Here is a 16086-nt window from a genome sequence, read left to right as displayed (position 1 = left end):
TGCCTGTTCATTGCCATGTACATCAACATGACCAGGGACCCAACAAAAACAAAATCTTTATGCTTGGTAGAGATACAGCGTAGCCAATGTTGGATACGGAGAACTAGGGGGTGAGGTGTATCAAATTTCAGTATAGCCTGTGGAGCACTAAGGGAGTCTGAGACAACCACAGATGACACAGGCATAGATGTGATACAAGTGCTGCAAGAATGGCATACAATTCATCAGTAAAAATGCTAGCCGAAGATAATAAATGCCCTCGCACGACGCTGTCCGGAAACACTGCTGCGAATCTGACTCCGTCAGAAGATTTAGAGCCATCTGTGTACACAGCGATGGCATGAGAATGAGAGTGGAAGCGGTCAAAAAAGAGAGAGCGGGAAGCCACCGTATGCAGTTGGGCTTTCGAGCAAGGGAGTGAGAAAGAACAGACCTGAACAGCTGGAACTTCCCAGAGGGGTAAGGAAAAGTGAGATGCTACATGAACATATAAAGGCAGTAACTGAAGGGAAGACAAGAGCGAATGTAGGCGAAGAGAGAAGGGACGGAGCAAACAGGGGCGGCGAACAAATAAAGAATGTCTACTAATATCAGTGACCATTCTATAGATGACGGATTGCGGAGATCATGAGAGCGCACACAGTAGCAAAGGCAATGGGCATCACGGCGATCAGACAAGGATGGAACATTCACTTCTGCATAGAGGCTCTCAACAGGGAAAGAGTGAAGAGCACCAAGGCATAAACGTAATCCAAATAGATCTGGTCACCATAATCGAGTTTTGATAAAATGAGGGCTAAATGTAGGCGAAGGAGAGTTCGACGATCAGCTCCCCATGAAAGATGAGCAAGGGTTTTAAGAAGGTTCAGCCGGCTGTGACAAGTTGCCTTTAGAGAGGTAATGTGGGGTTTCCAGGATAACCTACGGTCAAAGAGAAGGCCTAGAAACCTGACTATCACGTTCAGGTATACGGGAGCCATAAAGGTACAAAGAATGATGTGCTGCTACAGAATGGGGCCCCAGGAGGAGATGTCTCATGGATTTGGGACTCCATGGTTAGGTCTCAATTTTCTTTTTGTTAAAAAAAAAAAAGGGGGGGGGGGAAGAAGGGATGCTAGGAGGAAAGAACAATAAATGCCCCTTCCATGTCCTAGAGGACCTCAGTGCAGCCGGTAGTGCAGATGTGGCATGGAACCCATGCCATATCCTTCCCTTCATGCCAGTAAATGAGCAATCCAGGATAGCAACCTCACATCTACCGAGCCACCTCACTAGATAAAAGAGAGGGTAGTCGGAAACCTGCGACAAAGCATAACTCCTTCGGCCACCACCACGTGAAATCTGACAAGCAGCCTCCAGAGATATATCTGTCATCTGAAAGACGGCCAAAACCTCCCCCGATAGACTGGAGAGGGATCAGGATCTCCAGACGATCCAGATTCCATGGCAAACTACACTACCACCAAGGACCTGAATGAGATGGACCCTGGAGGTCTTTCCCTGGCCTACGAACTAGAATGCCTGAGGGAAGAACCCCAAAGGCTGAAAATAGGAAAGGGAAAGGGATGGGAAGAGGAGGAGCACTGGGAAAGGAAGGATGAGGAGGATGGGACAGGGAAGGAAAGGATTGGGGGGGGGGGGGGATTAGGTTCGATCAGAAAAAGAAGACTGAAGGGTCCAATTCCTCAGACAATGAGCCTCTTCACCACTGCTAGGAGCCCCCCTTGAAGAGGTTAAATTTCAAAGCATGATTACATGATCTAGAAAATAAGTGAAAATGGTACGATGAATAACAGAAAAAACACTAACACAACAATTAATCGCATTAAAATTCTGGAAAGTCGTGATATAATTTACTTTAAATTCAACAAAGCTTTCAACGTTCTACACAAAAAACAGGACATTCTAAAAAAAAAAAAAAAATGTGGATAAATAAAACACCAATAATCACACATTTTTATTAATTGTCTTAAGACCAATACAGGGGCGCTAGGGCAGTAAGGACACAGGGCTGGAGTTAGGAAGGTTTTTATTGGTCGTCTCAATGATACACCGGCCAGTGGCAGCAATTGAGCAAGTCTGTGAAACTCCAAAAATACATGTGGAAAAAACCTTCATGTCACGAAGAATTGAAAAATTAAAAATACTAGGGAGGATTTACCTGACGAAACCCACCAAGAAAAATATAATTTAAGACGTGCTTTCCATTAAGAGGGAATACTAACCTATTCAACTGGACAACTTTTTCAACATAAAACAACACTTTGCTGACCTGGCCTACACAAGTGCAGAAGACCTACCCACCCGATTCCCCACCCATGTGCTTGGAATGAGCTGAACCTCTCACCACCACTGACAATCAGAATGTAGATCATTATCATCCATAAAGCAGTTGTCAATAAGAATACGGGCATCAATAATAATAATAAAGATGGGTTCGGATCAAAATGGAAATCACAAGATAATATTCACTGCCATATTGAGAAACACACCAAGGGAGCACCATGCCTTCATTATAAATGAAAAAATATAAATATGGATATAAAATAACACATCAATGGCAAATATAAAATATAAAATAGCTGATAAATGTGCCCCAGCCATGAGCAAGGGCCAATGCGGCAGAGCAATAAAACTACGGTATCAATATCATCCACGTGGATGTAAATGGTCATAATAATAATAATCTAGAGTATCATTTACTACATTTACCTGCTTGTCGCGTGGTGATTGTGTTTCTTCTTCCTCCTTAACTCATTTCCCTGAATAGCCTGTAATGATATTGGCCATAACATAACATATGACATTCACAAATATCCCGAAATGGTATTACGGTATAAACATTATGATTTCTTGAGTGTATATATGTATAAATATATACGTATATATGTATATAAAAAAAAGAATGGCATATCACGGAGATATTAACCTGTAAAAGGAGGTTAGGATATTACATGAAAAATTTCAATTGCAATGATATAAAAACAGAATAAGGGATCAATTTCAATACTGGGATTGTACGGAGAATAATATGCAGAATAGGCACGTGGTACATGGCTTAAAAGAGTAAGAATGCACATTTCTGAGAGGTCAGCGAAGCCCACCCCAGCTACCCCATCAAACAATGAGATTTTTTTTCCCCTTAGCACAGCAATAAAACCTACAATTATCTTGTACAAGGTATATTTCTGACATTAGGCATAATTATAGAAAGAGTTAACTATGTGACATATTTACAAGATCTGATAAAAAAAAAAGGAGAAAAAAAAGCAGCTTCATTAACAAGAACCCTCTTACAATTATAATAATAGTAGTTATAAGTGACACGAAAATCATTGTACATCTTGAAGTATGCAGCAGCTTCATACCATCCTTATGAATAGCATCTCATATCATCGGGGAACATCATGACATCACGAATAAGATATCGCAACATGATACATTTTGAGGCCAACAACTCACAACTGAAGTCTTCAAGGCAACAACAAATGGGTCTGAAAAAGACAAATCAACACATTGTTCTCTCAGTTTGTAGTAAGGTCCCTGTAAGAAAAATACAGGTTAGCTTGAAACAACTTGAACTTGGCAGGCTACGGCTCACTTACCCTCCAGGGGACCTACCACGCTGGCTGAACCCCCCGTGTCGCCGGAGACCCCATTGGTGTTCCAACATGATCGTGACGTGTGGCACTGGCCATCTCCAGTACTTGAAATTTTCCATGATAATCGGCAACAGCAGCAGCAGCAGCAACCCTTAACCAAGGTCCGTCGATGGGGGGCGGTGATGGTTCAGAGGTTGGGAGTGGCGTTACCAGCCAGTCAGCTAGGTACTTCACGAGTGCAGCAAGCTACTACTAGTCATATTGCCAATGTGTCACCAACAGTTAAGTAAAACTGTCACACTTACTGAGAGACGAGATAAAGTCAGACCTGAGTTCTAATTACTAAGGCTTTTAAAATGGGGCACTTCTTAATATTCTTTAAGGAAAAAAAAAAATCCAAAGTAACTTCAGTAATAAGGCTCAGATCTGACAAAACCTGAAAAGGAAAAAAATATTAGATAATACACTTACCTGTCATCTAGAAGAGAAGTAGCCGCTTCCCAAAGCGATATATCCGTGTCCTAATATCCCTGATTGAATGTTGGATTATACATTGGTGCCCCGGGGCCCCCACCTGGTGGACCTCCCGCTCCTCCCTGAAAAGACAAGGCCATTAGAACTTTTAAGTTAATTATAAGAAAATAAAATACAGACTGGGCAGTAATCTTCAAGCTGTGCTCTTAAACTGACTGAGTAACTTTCAATGAACACCTACTAAACAATATGAGCAATTTAAAAATTGCACTGTTGACAGGCAAACTTAAAACTTATTACTAACATGTTAACAAAAATCAAGTCAATTAACAAGAGCATACCTGAAGTTCACAGCCACAATGCAAGACCTCTACTAGGCATGACAACACCTTTGCTACAGTTCTGCTATCTAGCCTTCACATACATCACGTGCAGACACCCAACTCGTCAAATCCTAAAAAGAGCCTAAAAGTTCAGACATACTCACCAAGACACACGCATGCATTACCAGCACGTTAAGAAGCTCTAAGGAGCTATTTACCTACCGCATGTAAATCCCACATTCATAGCAAAGGGTCTTGAGCAGATTTACTACATTCACAAAGAAATGCTGAATCCACATGGGTCTTTCTGCATTATTATATATGTGTATTTTAAATATATGCAAGAAATGCATACACACACATTAAAAATAGGTACATGTGCATGTATACACATACACGTATAGCCCACATTCAGAAGATAATACTAGTATGCATTACTTGTATTGTCAATACATGCATATTTATATTCTGCTGTCAAGGACTCCAGTTAGGGGTCAGAATCTAGTCTCATTTCCACCGATAATTTCTCGTCTACCTGAGGGACAACCTTCAGCTTCGTGTTCATAGCACTTACTTTCATACACATTATTATTTACCTTAATGGTTATATTCTACCAAGGCAGGATGACCCCGAGAAGTAAACACATTTATCATTCATGAAATTGATGTCATTCCAAAGTGTTGACATAATCAGATTACCCCTTGACTGCAACATCCCCATCCCATGCTAACTACATGACTCACTTCAAGGCAATCATTACCCTAGAATCCCTTTGTGAAAGTAACCTAGTTCACTAACAGCAACTCTAGTAAAAATCACTTGTCTCCGTTCACTATCTAAACACACTCAAGCCTGCTGGATGATGCTCATATCCATAAAACTCAAAACCTCTTCTACCTCTCCCTCCAACAGTTGCTGGGATGGCCTCTACCTTCTACCTCAGATTTACACATGCTCATTTTTAACCTTAACTCACAAATTATAATGTAGTCACCTAGCCTTAATACCATAATCTGTAAGGATTTAATGTTAAGAATTAATCTAAGTCTGCCCGAAATGCCTAGCCATGCTAGGTATCCCAGTGGCCCCCTCTGTAATTAGTATTTTATAACATGTAAACCACACAATATCCAAATCCTGTAAACCCCACATTGTAACCCTTATAGAGAATAAACTTGAACTGAATTTCCCTCTCTATCCTTTCTATACTACAACTCCTCCTCAGCCCTCTGAATTATACCCTTGGTGACGCCACATCGCCTTTTATTGTTAGCACTAAATTCTCTGCATGATATTTGCACCACACATAGCTTTCAAACAAAACTAATACACTGCTATCAAATGTCATGTTCAAAACCCATGCCTCACACCCATACAAGTGTTGGTGCCACTATACTATGGTACATTCCCATCTTTGCTTCCATACCTCCCCCTCTCCAAACAAGTTTCCCTTGTAAAGTAAAAGGACACAAGTGCAACTAATGTCATATTTTTGTGGCAACGTTTCGCTCTCCAGGAGTTTTGTCAAGCCGTTGCAAACGATATATGGACACAGTATATATAGGCTTAGAGTAATGTGTAATACTAGTGGTGGTAATAGTAGTAGTAATACAATTAATTTGCACATTACAGAGGATGAACACTGAAACAAGCCTTCTCCAATTCAACCTCCAATAAAAAAAATTATCTAACTTATTTTTATGCTACCCAAGTAAAAGCTTTTATATCCTTTTACTCATGTACACATTAAGTGAATTACTACTAGTACAACTGATGTCACTACTACTACTACCACCACTAATATTACACCTCACACTAAGCCCATATATACCCTCTGTGTCCATGTATTGTTCGTAACGGCCTGACAAAGCCCCTGGCGACCGAAACATTGCCACAAAAATATCACATCAGTTGCACTTGTGTCCTTTTACTTTACATAGTCGGTAATTCTACCAACATTATTGTAAGTTTCCCTTGCTTCATGTACATTTGCTATTATGGGACGTCCTACTGCTACTGGCACTTCAATATAAGCAAGTGATATTCAAACTACAGACTAAAACAAGATTGACTTTCAGGCATTTTATCTCACTGGTTGTGACACTCCAAGGAAGAATAAAGAAAAATCGTTCACTGTCTTGCCAGTAATACATCAACTGAGAACCCTCTCAAGTTCAACACCCCCACACCTTACCTTCAGTGTGAAGGCAATGTCCTTCACCTTCACACGTCAGATATATCTATAAAAAAGTAGGGAGGGAAGAGAAAAGAAAATCGTGTGTAGGTAGTGTGTGTGTGTGTGTGTGTGTGTGTGTGTGTGTGTGTGTGTGTGTGTGTGTGTGTGTGTGTGTGTGTGTGTGTGTAGTGTGTGTGTGTAGTGTGTGTGTGTAGTGTGTGTGTAGTGTGTGTGTGTAGTGTGTGTGTGTAGTGTGTGTGTGTAGTGTGTGTGTGTAGTGTGTGTGTGTAGTGTGTGTGTGTAGTGTGTGTGTGTAGTGTGTGTGTGTGTGTGTGTGTGTGTGTGTGTGTGTGTGTGTGTGTGTGTGTGTGTGTGTGTGTAGTGTGTGTAGTGTGTGTAGTGTGTGTGTGTAGTGGGTGTGTGTAGTGTGTGTGTGTGTGTGTGTGTGTGTGTGTAGTGTGTGTAGTGTGTGTGTGTGTGTAGTGTGTGTGTGTAGTGTGTGTGTGTAGTGTGTGTGTGTGTAGTGTGTGTGTGTGTGTGTGTGTGTGTAGTGTGTGTGTGTGTGTGTGTGTGTGTGTGTGTGTGTGTGTGTGTGTGTGTGTGTGTGTGTGTGTGTGTGTGTGTGTGTGTGTGTAGTGTGTGTGTAGTGTGTGTGTAGTGTGTGTGTAGTGTGTGTGTAGTGTGTGTGTAGTGTGTGTGTAGTGTGTGTGTAGTGTGTGTGTAGTGTGTGTAGTGTGTGTGTAGTGTGTGTGTAGTGTGTGTAGTGTGTGTGTAGTGTGTGTGTAGTGTGTGTGTAGTGTGTGTGTAGTGTGTGTGTAGTGTGTGTGTAGTGTGTGTGTAGTGTGTGTGTAGTGTGTGTGTAGTGTGTGTGTGTAGTGTGTGTGTGTAGTGTGTGTGTAGTGTGTGTGTGTGTGTGTGTGTGTGTAGTGTGTGTGTGTAGTGTGTGTGTGTAGTGTGTGTGTGTAGTGTGTGTGTGTAGTGTGTGTGTGTAGTGTGTGTGTGTGTGTGTAGTGTGTGTGTAGTGTGTGTGTAGTGTGTGTGTAGTGTGTGTTTGTGTAGTGTGTGTGTAGTGTGTGTTTGTGTGTGTAGTGTGTGTGTGTGTGTGTAGTGTGTGTGTGTGTGTAGTGTTTGTGTGTAGTGTTTGTGTGTAGTGTTTGTGTGTAGTGTTTGTGTGTAGTGTTTGTGTGTAGTGTGTGTGTGTGTAGTGTGTGTGTGTGTGTGTAGTGTGTGTGTGTGTGTGTAGTGTGTGTGTGTGTAGTGTGTCTCTGTGTAGTGTGTGTAGTGTGTGTGTGTAGTGTGTGTAATGAGTGTGTAGTGTGTGTGTAGCGTGTGAGTGTGCAGTGTGTGTGTGTGAAGTGTGTGTGTGTTAAGTGTGTGTGTGTGTTAAGTGTGTGTGTGTTAAGTGTGTGTGTGTGTGTAGTGTGTGTGTGTGTGTAGTGTGTAGTGTGTGTGTAGTGTGTGTGTAGTGTGTGTGTAGTGTGTGTGTAGTGTGTGTGTAGTGTGTGTGTAGTGTGTGTAGTGTGTGTGTAGTGTGTGTGTAGTGTGTGTGTAGTGTGTGTGTAGTGTGTGTGTAGTGTGTGTGTAGTGTGTGTGTAGTGTGTGTGTAGTGTGTGTGTGTAGTGTGTGTGTGTAGTGTGTGTGTGTAGTGTGTGTGTGTAGTGTGTGTGTGTAGTGTGTGTGTGTAGTGTGTGTGTGTAGTGTGTGTGTGTAGTGTGTGTAGTGTGTGTGTGTAGTGTGTGTGTGTAGTGTGTGTGTGTAGTGTGTGTGTGTAGTGTGTGTGTGTAGTGTGTGTGTGTAGTGTGTGTGTGTAGTGTGTGTGTGTGTGTGTGTGTGTGTGTGTGTGTGTGTGTGTGTGTGTGTAGTGTGTGTGTAGTGTGTGTGTAGTGTGTGTTTGTGTAGTGTGTGTGTGTGTAGTGTGTGTGTGTAGTGTGTGTGTGTGTGTAGTGTGTGTGTGTGTGTGTGTGTGTGTGTGTGTAGTGTTTGTGTGTAGTGTTTGTGTGTAGTGTTTGTGTGTAGTGTGTGTGTGTAGTGTGTGTGTGTAGTGTGTGTGTGTGTAGTGTGTGTGTGTGTGTGTGTGTGTAGTGTGTGTGTGTAGTGTGTGTGTGTAGTGTGTGTGTGTAGTGTGTGTGTGTAGTGTGTGTGTGTGTAGTGTGTGTGTGTAGTGTGTGTGTGTGTAGTGTGTGTGTGTAGTGTGTGTGTGTAGTGTGTGTGTGTGTAGTGTGTGTGTGTGTAGTGTGTGTGTGTAGTGTGTGTGTGTAGTGTGTGTGTGTAGTGTGTGTGTGTAGTGTGTGTGTGTAGTGTGTGTGTGTAGTGTGTGTGTGTAGTGTGTGTAGTGTGTGTGTGTAGTGTGTGTGTGTAGTGTGTGTAGTGTGTGTGTATTGGCATGACATGGTGTGTGTATTGGCATGGCATGGTATGGTGTGTGTATTGGCATGGTATGGTATGGTGTGTGTATTGGCATGGCATGGTATGGTGTGTGTATTGGCATGGCATGGTATGGTGTGTGTATTGGCATGGCATGGTATGGTGTGTGTATTGGCATGGCATGGCATGGTATGGTGTGTGTATTGGCATGGTATGGTATGGTGTGTGTGTATTGGCATGGTATGGTATGGTGTGTGTATTGGCATGGCATGGTATGGTGTGTGTATTGGCATGGTATGGTATGGTGTGTGTATTGGCATGGCATGGTATGGTGTGTGTATTGGCTTGGCATGGCATGGCGTGGTGTGTGTATTGGCATGGCGTGGCATGGTGTGTGTACTGGCATGGCGTGGCATGGTGTGTGTATTGGCATGGCATGGTGTGTGTATTGGCGTGGCATGGTGTGGAATTGCATGGCATGTTCGTGTGTGGAGTGGCATGAGGTGTTGCATGTTCGTGTGCACATCTTGAAGGTGGGGTGGGGGGGATGTTGCAATTCGGAGGGTCATCTAAATTGGGATATCGGCACCCTTTTGGCAAGACAGCGACTGAAAGAATATTCAATACCAGATTGAACAAATGTCTGCTGCATCTGAATGTCGTCCAGCCAACGATTTTGTGTTAAATTTGAAATCTGTTACATGAAGGTTACACCATATTTTTTTTTATAAGGTACAACTACTTATGTGAATTTGGAAGACAACTAGTCAGTGATAAGTATTACATGACCCTCCTTTTTCCGATCTAATTATGGTTTGTTCTACATCATGTAATGCCCTGATCCAGGTAAATGACAGACTGTACATTAATTCCTACGGAATATACAATATTTCCAACTTCCAAAAATAAAGACCAGATAACCAGTTACCCTGATTTGCTCACAGCATATAAAATCCCCAAAACAATTTCTAGACACACCAATCTAATTCACACTGCTCATGACCCTACATGTCAAAGCAACTTTCACTAACTTCTCTAGGAAGAATACTTCCACCCACCCCCTAAATTTGTGTATCCTCAACCAATCTTGTTTCACATTTTTTAAATAACCAAACCATATTAACCCTTTATGTACTTAATTATTCCTTCAACAGTACCCATTCTCTTTAACATGTACCCTTCAAATTCTCTGCCTAATATATCAAGGCATATCTTATTGTGAATTAACAAGGAACACAAATTATTAATATGAGATCAAAACCAACTTGGCAAACAACTTAACTTTTCTAAAATTAGCTCAATGTAACTGTGGTTGCTCGAATACCAAAGTTATACGGGGAAAAGCCTCATCCGTACATAGGTAGTCTGGTTAGATGGCTTACAGGGTTTGATTTGCCTTATCAGACAGGCTTTATTACTTGTTGTCTGCCAAACTGGGTTGGAGTCAATGGGGCAACTGCACCCTAAACATTTGATGGCCAAGGACACAACCACCATAAAATGAGCATGCCTGTTGTGCTTCATGGAACAAAGATACACTAGTCTTGGTTCTTTGCCTCATACTTCTGCTGCTGTGTTTATCTATTATTTCTGAGGGTGCCCATCCACTTGCTCTATCCAACTACTGACTATGGTTATGAGAGCAGTCATTTCATAGCATAATCCTCTACAATCATTCTGAAGCAGCTTACATTAAGTATTATTTAATTTATTGAAAACATTAATTCTGTTATGTTCAAATGGTCATAGGGTTATTGAAGCAAATACAGTACACACATGGAATGTTTGACTAATATATTGTTATAATATAAACAGGCCACAGTTTTATCTGAAAAGCAGATAAGTTTGCACAACCAGAGGAAATATCACAAACAGAACCCATGGTTACAACAGCAATATCAATAGACAAACACCAGGAAAACATGTAAAGCACAAAAGAATGTAAAAGGTACATATTAAACGTAATACCAGAGAACAGAGAAATTATCAATCAGAAGAGAAGCTGAAGTTTGAATAGGGCATAGTCAACACAGAACCAAACCCACACAATAATCACAATAAAAATAAATGATCAAATAGGAGAATAGGAAACACACACACACACACACACACACACACACACACACACAGCATGGAACAGACAGGATGTTCCACAGGGGACACAAACAAGGGGTCACACTTGGAAGTTGAAGACTTCCAAGTGCTAGGCTTGTTCAACCTCTAGTGCTAGATTCCTTACACACCACCAGTATGGATTCAGAAATGAAAGGTAATCTCTTATTAACCACAAATAAGACAATTAATCAAGCAGGAAAGAGATGGGTGGGTACATTTCCCTAAACTGCAAGAAGGCCTTTAACACTGACACACACACAAGGCTACTTAGTAAACTGAAGAAACAAACCGGGGCAAGAGAAAGTAATCACATGGACATGGAAATACTAAACAAGTGTTTATAAATAACCTGTTTACAAGAGTTACTTTTTATAATATCCTTGTTTGAAGAGGACTCAAAGAAAAAGTAAAAATTATGGTGGATGAAAGAAAACAAAGACACACTGCATAGACTTCACAAATGGCAAGATAAATATTACTGAAATTTAACCCTGTGTGATGAGAAGCCCAATTATTATCTGCTGGGAGGGAGAGGAGTTAAAAAAGAAAAAAAAAAACGAGGTAGGTAGGTAGGTAGCTTACGAGGCACACAACAGATCAAGAGAAGCAGCAGCATAGACTAACCTTGGAACATGAGTAACATTCAAACACCTAAATAAAGAATATTCTTTGTATGAAAATTTAAGCGAGTAAACCAGCGAAACCTGCAGTGCAAAGGTATCAAAATTTATACGAGTTGAGGGGTAATGAGCTTGGAGAAAGAGTGAGGGAAAAAGTGAGGAAGTCTTATCTCACTGGAGAAGCACAGAACAATAGACAGATGCAGGACACAGACAGGGCTGACAGGGACAAGCTCTTCATCAGGGATAAAACTTTAACAAAACACTTATAAATTACACACAAAAATTGAACCGCAGGGATATTAATTAGTAATTTTTCAAGTGATAATTATTGAGTCAAGTAATGACATGGTGAAAGCAACATAGATGAACTCATTTAAGATGACAAGAAAATCACACACACGATTAAATTGGAACTTATCTCTCACAAACACCAAAGGAAATACAAACGACCATGACTTACCACCACAGCCAGCACCTCGGCTGTTGAAATATAAACACGTACAGTATAATGTGATCCTTTATTGACAACGTTTTGCCCACGCAGTGGGCTTTATCAAGTCACAAACAGATCTACCTGGGTGAAATATACGTGAGTATTTATAGGAAGAGAATGCTGGGTCAGGTGGAGAAAGCTGCATGTGACACTCTTCCGAGTAGAGTGATAGTCTAAAAACTTCGGTAGCTTTTAAGAGAGATTGGAGAAGTATACAAGTAAACCTCCTGCAGTGTTCCTTGATTCTTATATTTTTATATGGGATAGCGATGAAGAACTGTCTTGGCAAGATGTTCAGCTATGCTATAGAAGCCGTTGTTCTGGTTGAAATTGTTGGATGCACAGATAAGTGAAGATTCCAGGATTCTTTGGTATTTTCTTCTCTGTCGATAAGTCGTGTGTTTCTGTAGTTGATTAAATGGTTGTGTGAATTTCGGTGCTGAACACAGGCATTCCTTGGATTATCAGATCCGCCTGCGTACCGCTGTTCTGAAATACGTGTTTGGAGGTCTCTGGATGTTTCGCAGACGTATAATTTGCTGCAGTCATTACAAGGGATTGTGTATACCCCTGCAGAGGATTGAAGCTTGTCTTGTCTATTACTGGTAAGGTCCTTGATGGTCGTGGTTGTGGAGGTAGATACTTGGAATGAGGTTTTGGAAAAGATGTTGGAAACGTGTTTGGCAATGGAGTTGGTGGGAAGGACTATGCATCTCTTCTCGACAGTGTCTTCTCTGGGTGTGCAAGATGTTTAATGCCAGTCATCTGTAGTCTCTGATGAAGTGATGAGGATAGTGAAGTTTGGAAAATACTTGTTCAATAATTGTGCATTCTTTCTCAAGGAACTCATTGCTGCAGATTCTAAGTGCAAGCAGGAAAAAGTCTATAATTACACCATGTTAAGTTTTGGTGTCGTGGTGAGAGAAGAGGACAAGATCGTGTTGGTTGGTAGGATTTTGACAGACTTCAAAACGAAGTTCATGGTCAGCTTTGCAGAGAACATCATCAAGGAAAGGAAGTGTGTTGTCGACTTCTTGTGTGAACTGGATTGAGGGCTCAACCTGGTTGAGCTTGTGTTGGCGAGCTTGAATGTTGAAGCATCTGGGAGTTATGATGAGAATGTCGTCAACATAATGAACCCGGGTGACAGACGAGGGAATGTTGGAAAACCGCTCGGCTTCCAGATGTTCCAAGTATAGGTTCGCCAGGACGGCACTGAGTGGCGAACCCATGAGTAGTCCAAAAGTCTGCTGAAAGAGAAACACGGAAGGCCAACACATAGTTCAACAAGGTCGATGAAATCGGTGGCTGGAATAGGAAGATCAAGTGAATCGTCAATTTTCCTGTGCAAGAGATCGATAGCTTGTGTAGTAGGTACTTTGGTGAATAGGGAAGTTACGTCTTGCCAAGAAACTTCATCGCTATCCCACATAAGAATCGAGGAACACTGCAGAAGGTCTACTCACATACTTATCCAATCTCTTTTAAAAGCTGCCCAAGTTTTTAGACTATCACTGTACTCGGAAGATTGTCACATGCAGCTTTCTCCACTTGACCCAGCAATCTCATCCTATAGATACTCACTTATGTTTCACCCAGGTAGATCCGTTTGTGACTTGATAAAGCCCAGTGTGTGGGCGAAACGTTGTCAATAAAGGATCACATTATACTTCATGTGCATCTATATTTCCACTGTGTCGGTATTTTATACCATTCATTTCCATCTCGACTGTCACCACCACAGCCAGCACCTCGGCTGTCGCCACCACAGCCAGCACCTCGGCTGTCGCCACCACAGCCAGCACCTCGGCTGTCGCCACCACAGCCAGCACCTCGACCTCACCACCACCCTGGCTGTCACCAATACCAGTCAGACACTCTACCATCCATACCATGACAAACAGAACCTCTGCCGCTGCCACCAGACAACCTCTACTACCACAGACAGAACCTCTACCACTAGATAGAACCACTGATGACACCAAAACAACTATACAGAAATGGTCACCACAGAGCCTCTGCCACCACCAGACAACCTCTGTCACCACTACCAGTCATCTCCCCAGGCAGAACCTTTAACTACCTCCACAGACAGAACCTGTCACCCCCAAAGACAGAACCAATCACCACCAGACAGAACTTCTGTCACCACGACAACCACAGAACCAGACAGAACTTCTGCCACCACGACAACCACAGAACCAGACAGAACCTCTGCCACCAACTGCCAGAACCAGTCACCACTACCACCAGACAGAACCCATCACCCCCACAGACAGAACTTTTACCACCACGACTACCACCAGCCAGAACCTCTGCTGCCGCCACCACCAGACAGAACCTCTCTCGCCTCTACCAAACTGTCATCTCCACAGAACCTGTCACCACCACCACAGACAGAACCTGCCAACATAACAGAACCAGTCACCACCGCCACAAGACAGAACCTGTCACCACCGCCACAAGACAGAACCTGTCACCACCGCCACAGACAGAACCTGCCAACAGAATCAGTCACCACCACCAGACAACTTTTCACCCCACCAAAAAACCTGTCGTCACCACCACCACGACAGAACCTGTCACCAAAGACAGAACCTCTGCTGCCACTACCAGACAACCTTGGTCACCACCACAAGACAGAACCTACCACCACAAATAGAACCTTTCAAAACACGACAGAACCTTTTGCCACCAGACAGAACCCGTACCCACCACCACAAATAGAACCTTTCAAAACCCGACAGAACCCGTTACCAACACCACAAACTGTCACCACTACCAGACATGTCACAATCACCACAGACAGAACCTGTCACACCCACCACCACAGACAACCTGTCACCAAAGACAGAACCTCTGCTGCCACCACCAGACAACCTCGGTCACCACAAGACAGAACCTATCACAGAACTTGTGATCACCACCACAAACAGAACCTTTCAAAACCAGACAGAACCTTTTGCCACCAGAGACAGAACCTGTCACCACCACAAACAGAACTTGTCACCACCAGTACAAACTGTCACCAACACCTAAGACTGAACCTGTCACCACCACCAGACAGAACCTGTCACCACCACCTAACAACCTATCACCACCACCACAGACAGAACCTATCACCACCTTTGATATACCTTTGAAGAATTTCGAGAGTTTATCTACTTTCTTAGCCTGGCCATGGGCCAGGCTCGTGTGGTGCTTGCCTGGTCAACCAGGCTGTTGCTTGTGGAGGCCCGCTGCCCCACACATCCATCACAGCCTGGTTGATCTGGCACCTGGTGAAGATACTTGTCCAGTTTCCTCTTGAAGGCTTCACAACCACCAGAGACAACCTGTCACAACCACCAGGGACAGAACCTGTCACCACCACCACAGAACCTGTCACCACCACCACAGAACCAGTCACCACCACCACCGCAGACAGAACTGGTCACCACCAAGAAAGAGCCTGTAAACACCACCACAAAGCCTACAACCACCGCCAGGAGGAATCTGTGCCCACATCAAATACAAAACATGTGGCACCACGTCTAAGTGAATCACCCACTCCTCAACCACAGTGTGAGTGCAGGTAGGTATGAGTGTAAGCAAACATGTATGTATATGTCCACATACATTCATGCCAGAGCGAACGTATTTTGTGTGACATGCGTGAAGTGTGAATGGTGTGTGTAATAGCGTTTGGAATGTGACAGGATGGGTGAGGTGTGCGTACGGTGTATGTGTGCGTGGTGCGTGTGTGTGGTGCGTGTGTGTGTGTGTGTGGTGTGTGTGGTGTGTGTGGTGTGTGTGTGGGGTTTGTGTGTGGTGTGTGTGTGGTGTGTGTGTGGTGTGTGTGGTGTGTGTGTGTGGTTTGTGTGTGGTGTGTGTGTGGCGTGTGTGGTGTGTGTGGTGTGTGTGTGTGGTGTGTGT

At 42.9% G+C, this 16086-nt stretch overlaps 1 protein-coding gene across 1 annotated transcript in view; it reads right to left on the bottom strand.

Moving 5' to 3' along the window:
• Window positions 1–1944: 1944 nt before the first annotated feature.
• Window positions 1945–16086, bottom strand: part of Psi (P-element somatic inhibitor) — a gene marked incomplete in the record, with an annotated part of 171897 nt that continues 157755 nt past the window's right edge. Inside the window, 2 exon segments of the mRNA XM_070082914.1 lie at window positions 1945–3494; window positions 4074–4198. Coding sequence (XP_069939015.1) covers window positions 4124–4198 — 75 coding nt within the window.

This window comes from Cherax quadricarinatus, chromosome 8, assembly GCF_038502225.1.
Source record: "Cherax quadricarinatus isolate ZL_2023a chromosome 8, ASM3850222v1, whole genome shotgun sequence".
Taxonomy (NCBI): Eukaryota; Metazoa; Arthropoda; class Malacostraca; order Decapoda; family Parastacidae; genus Cherax; species Cherax quadricarinatus.
Note: the sequence above shows the minus strand (reverse complement) of the source record. Positions and strands in the feature narration are given on the sequence as shown.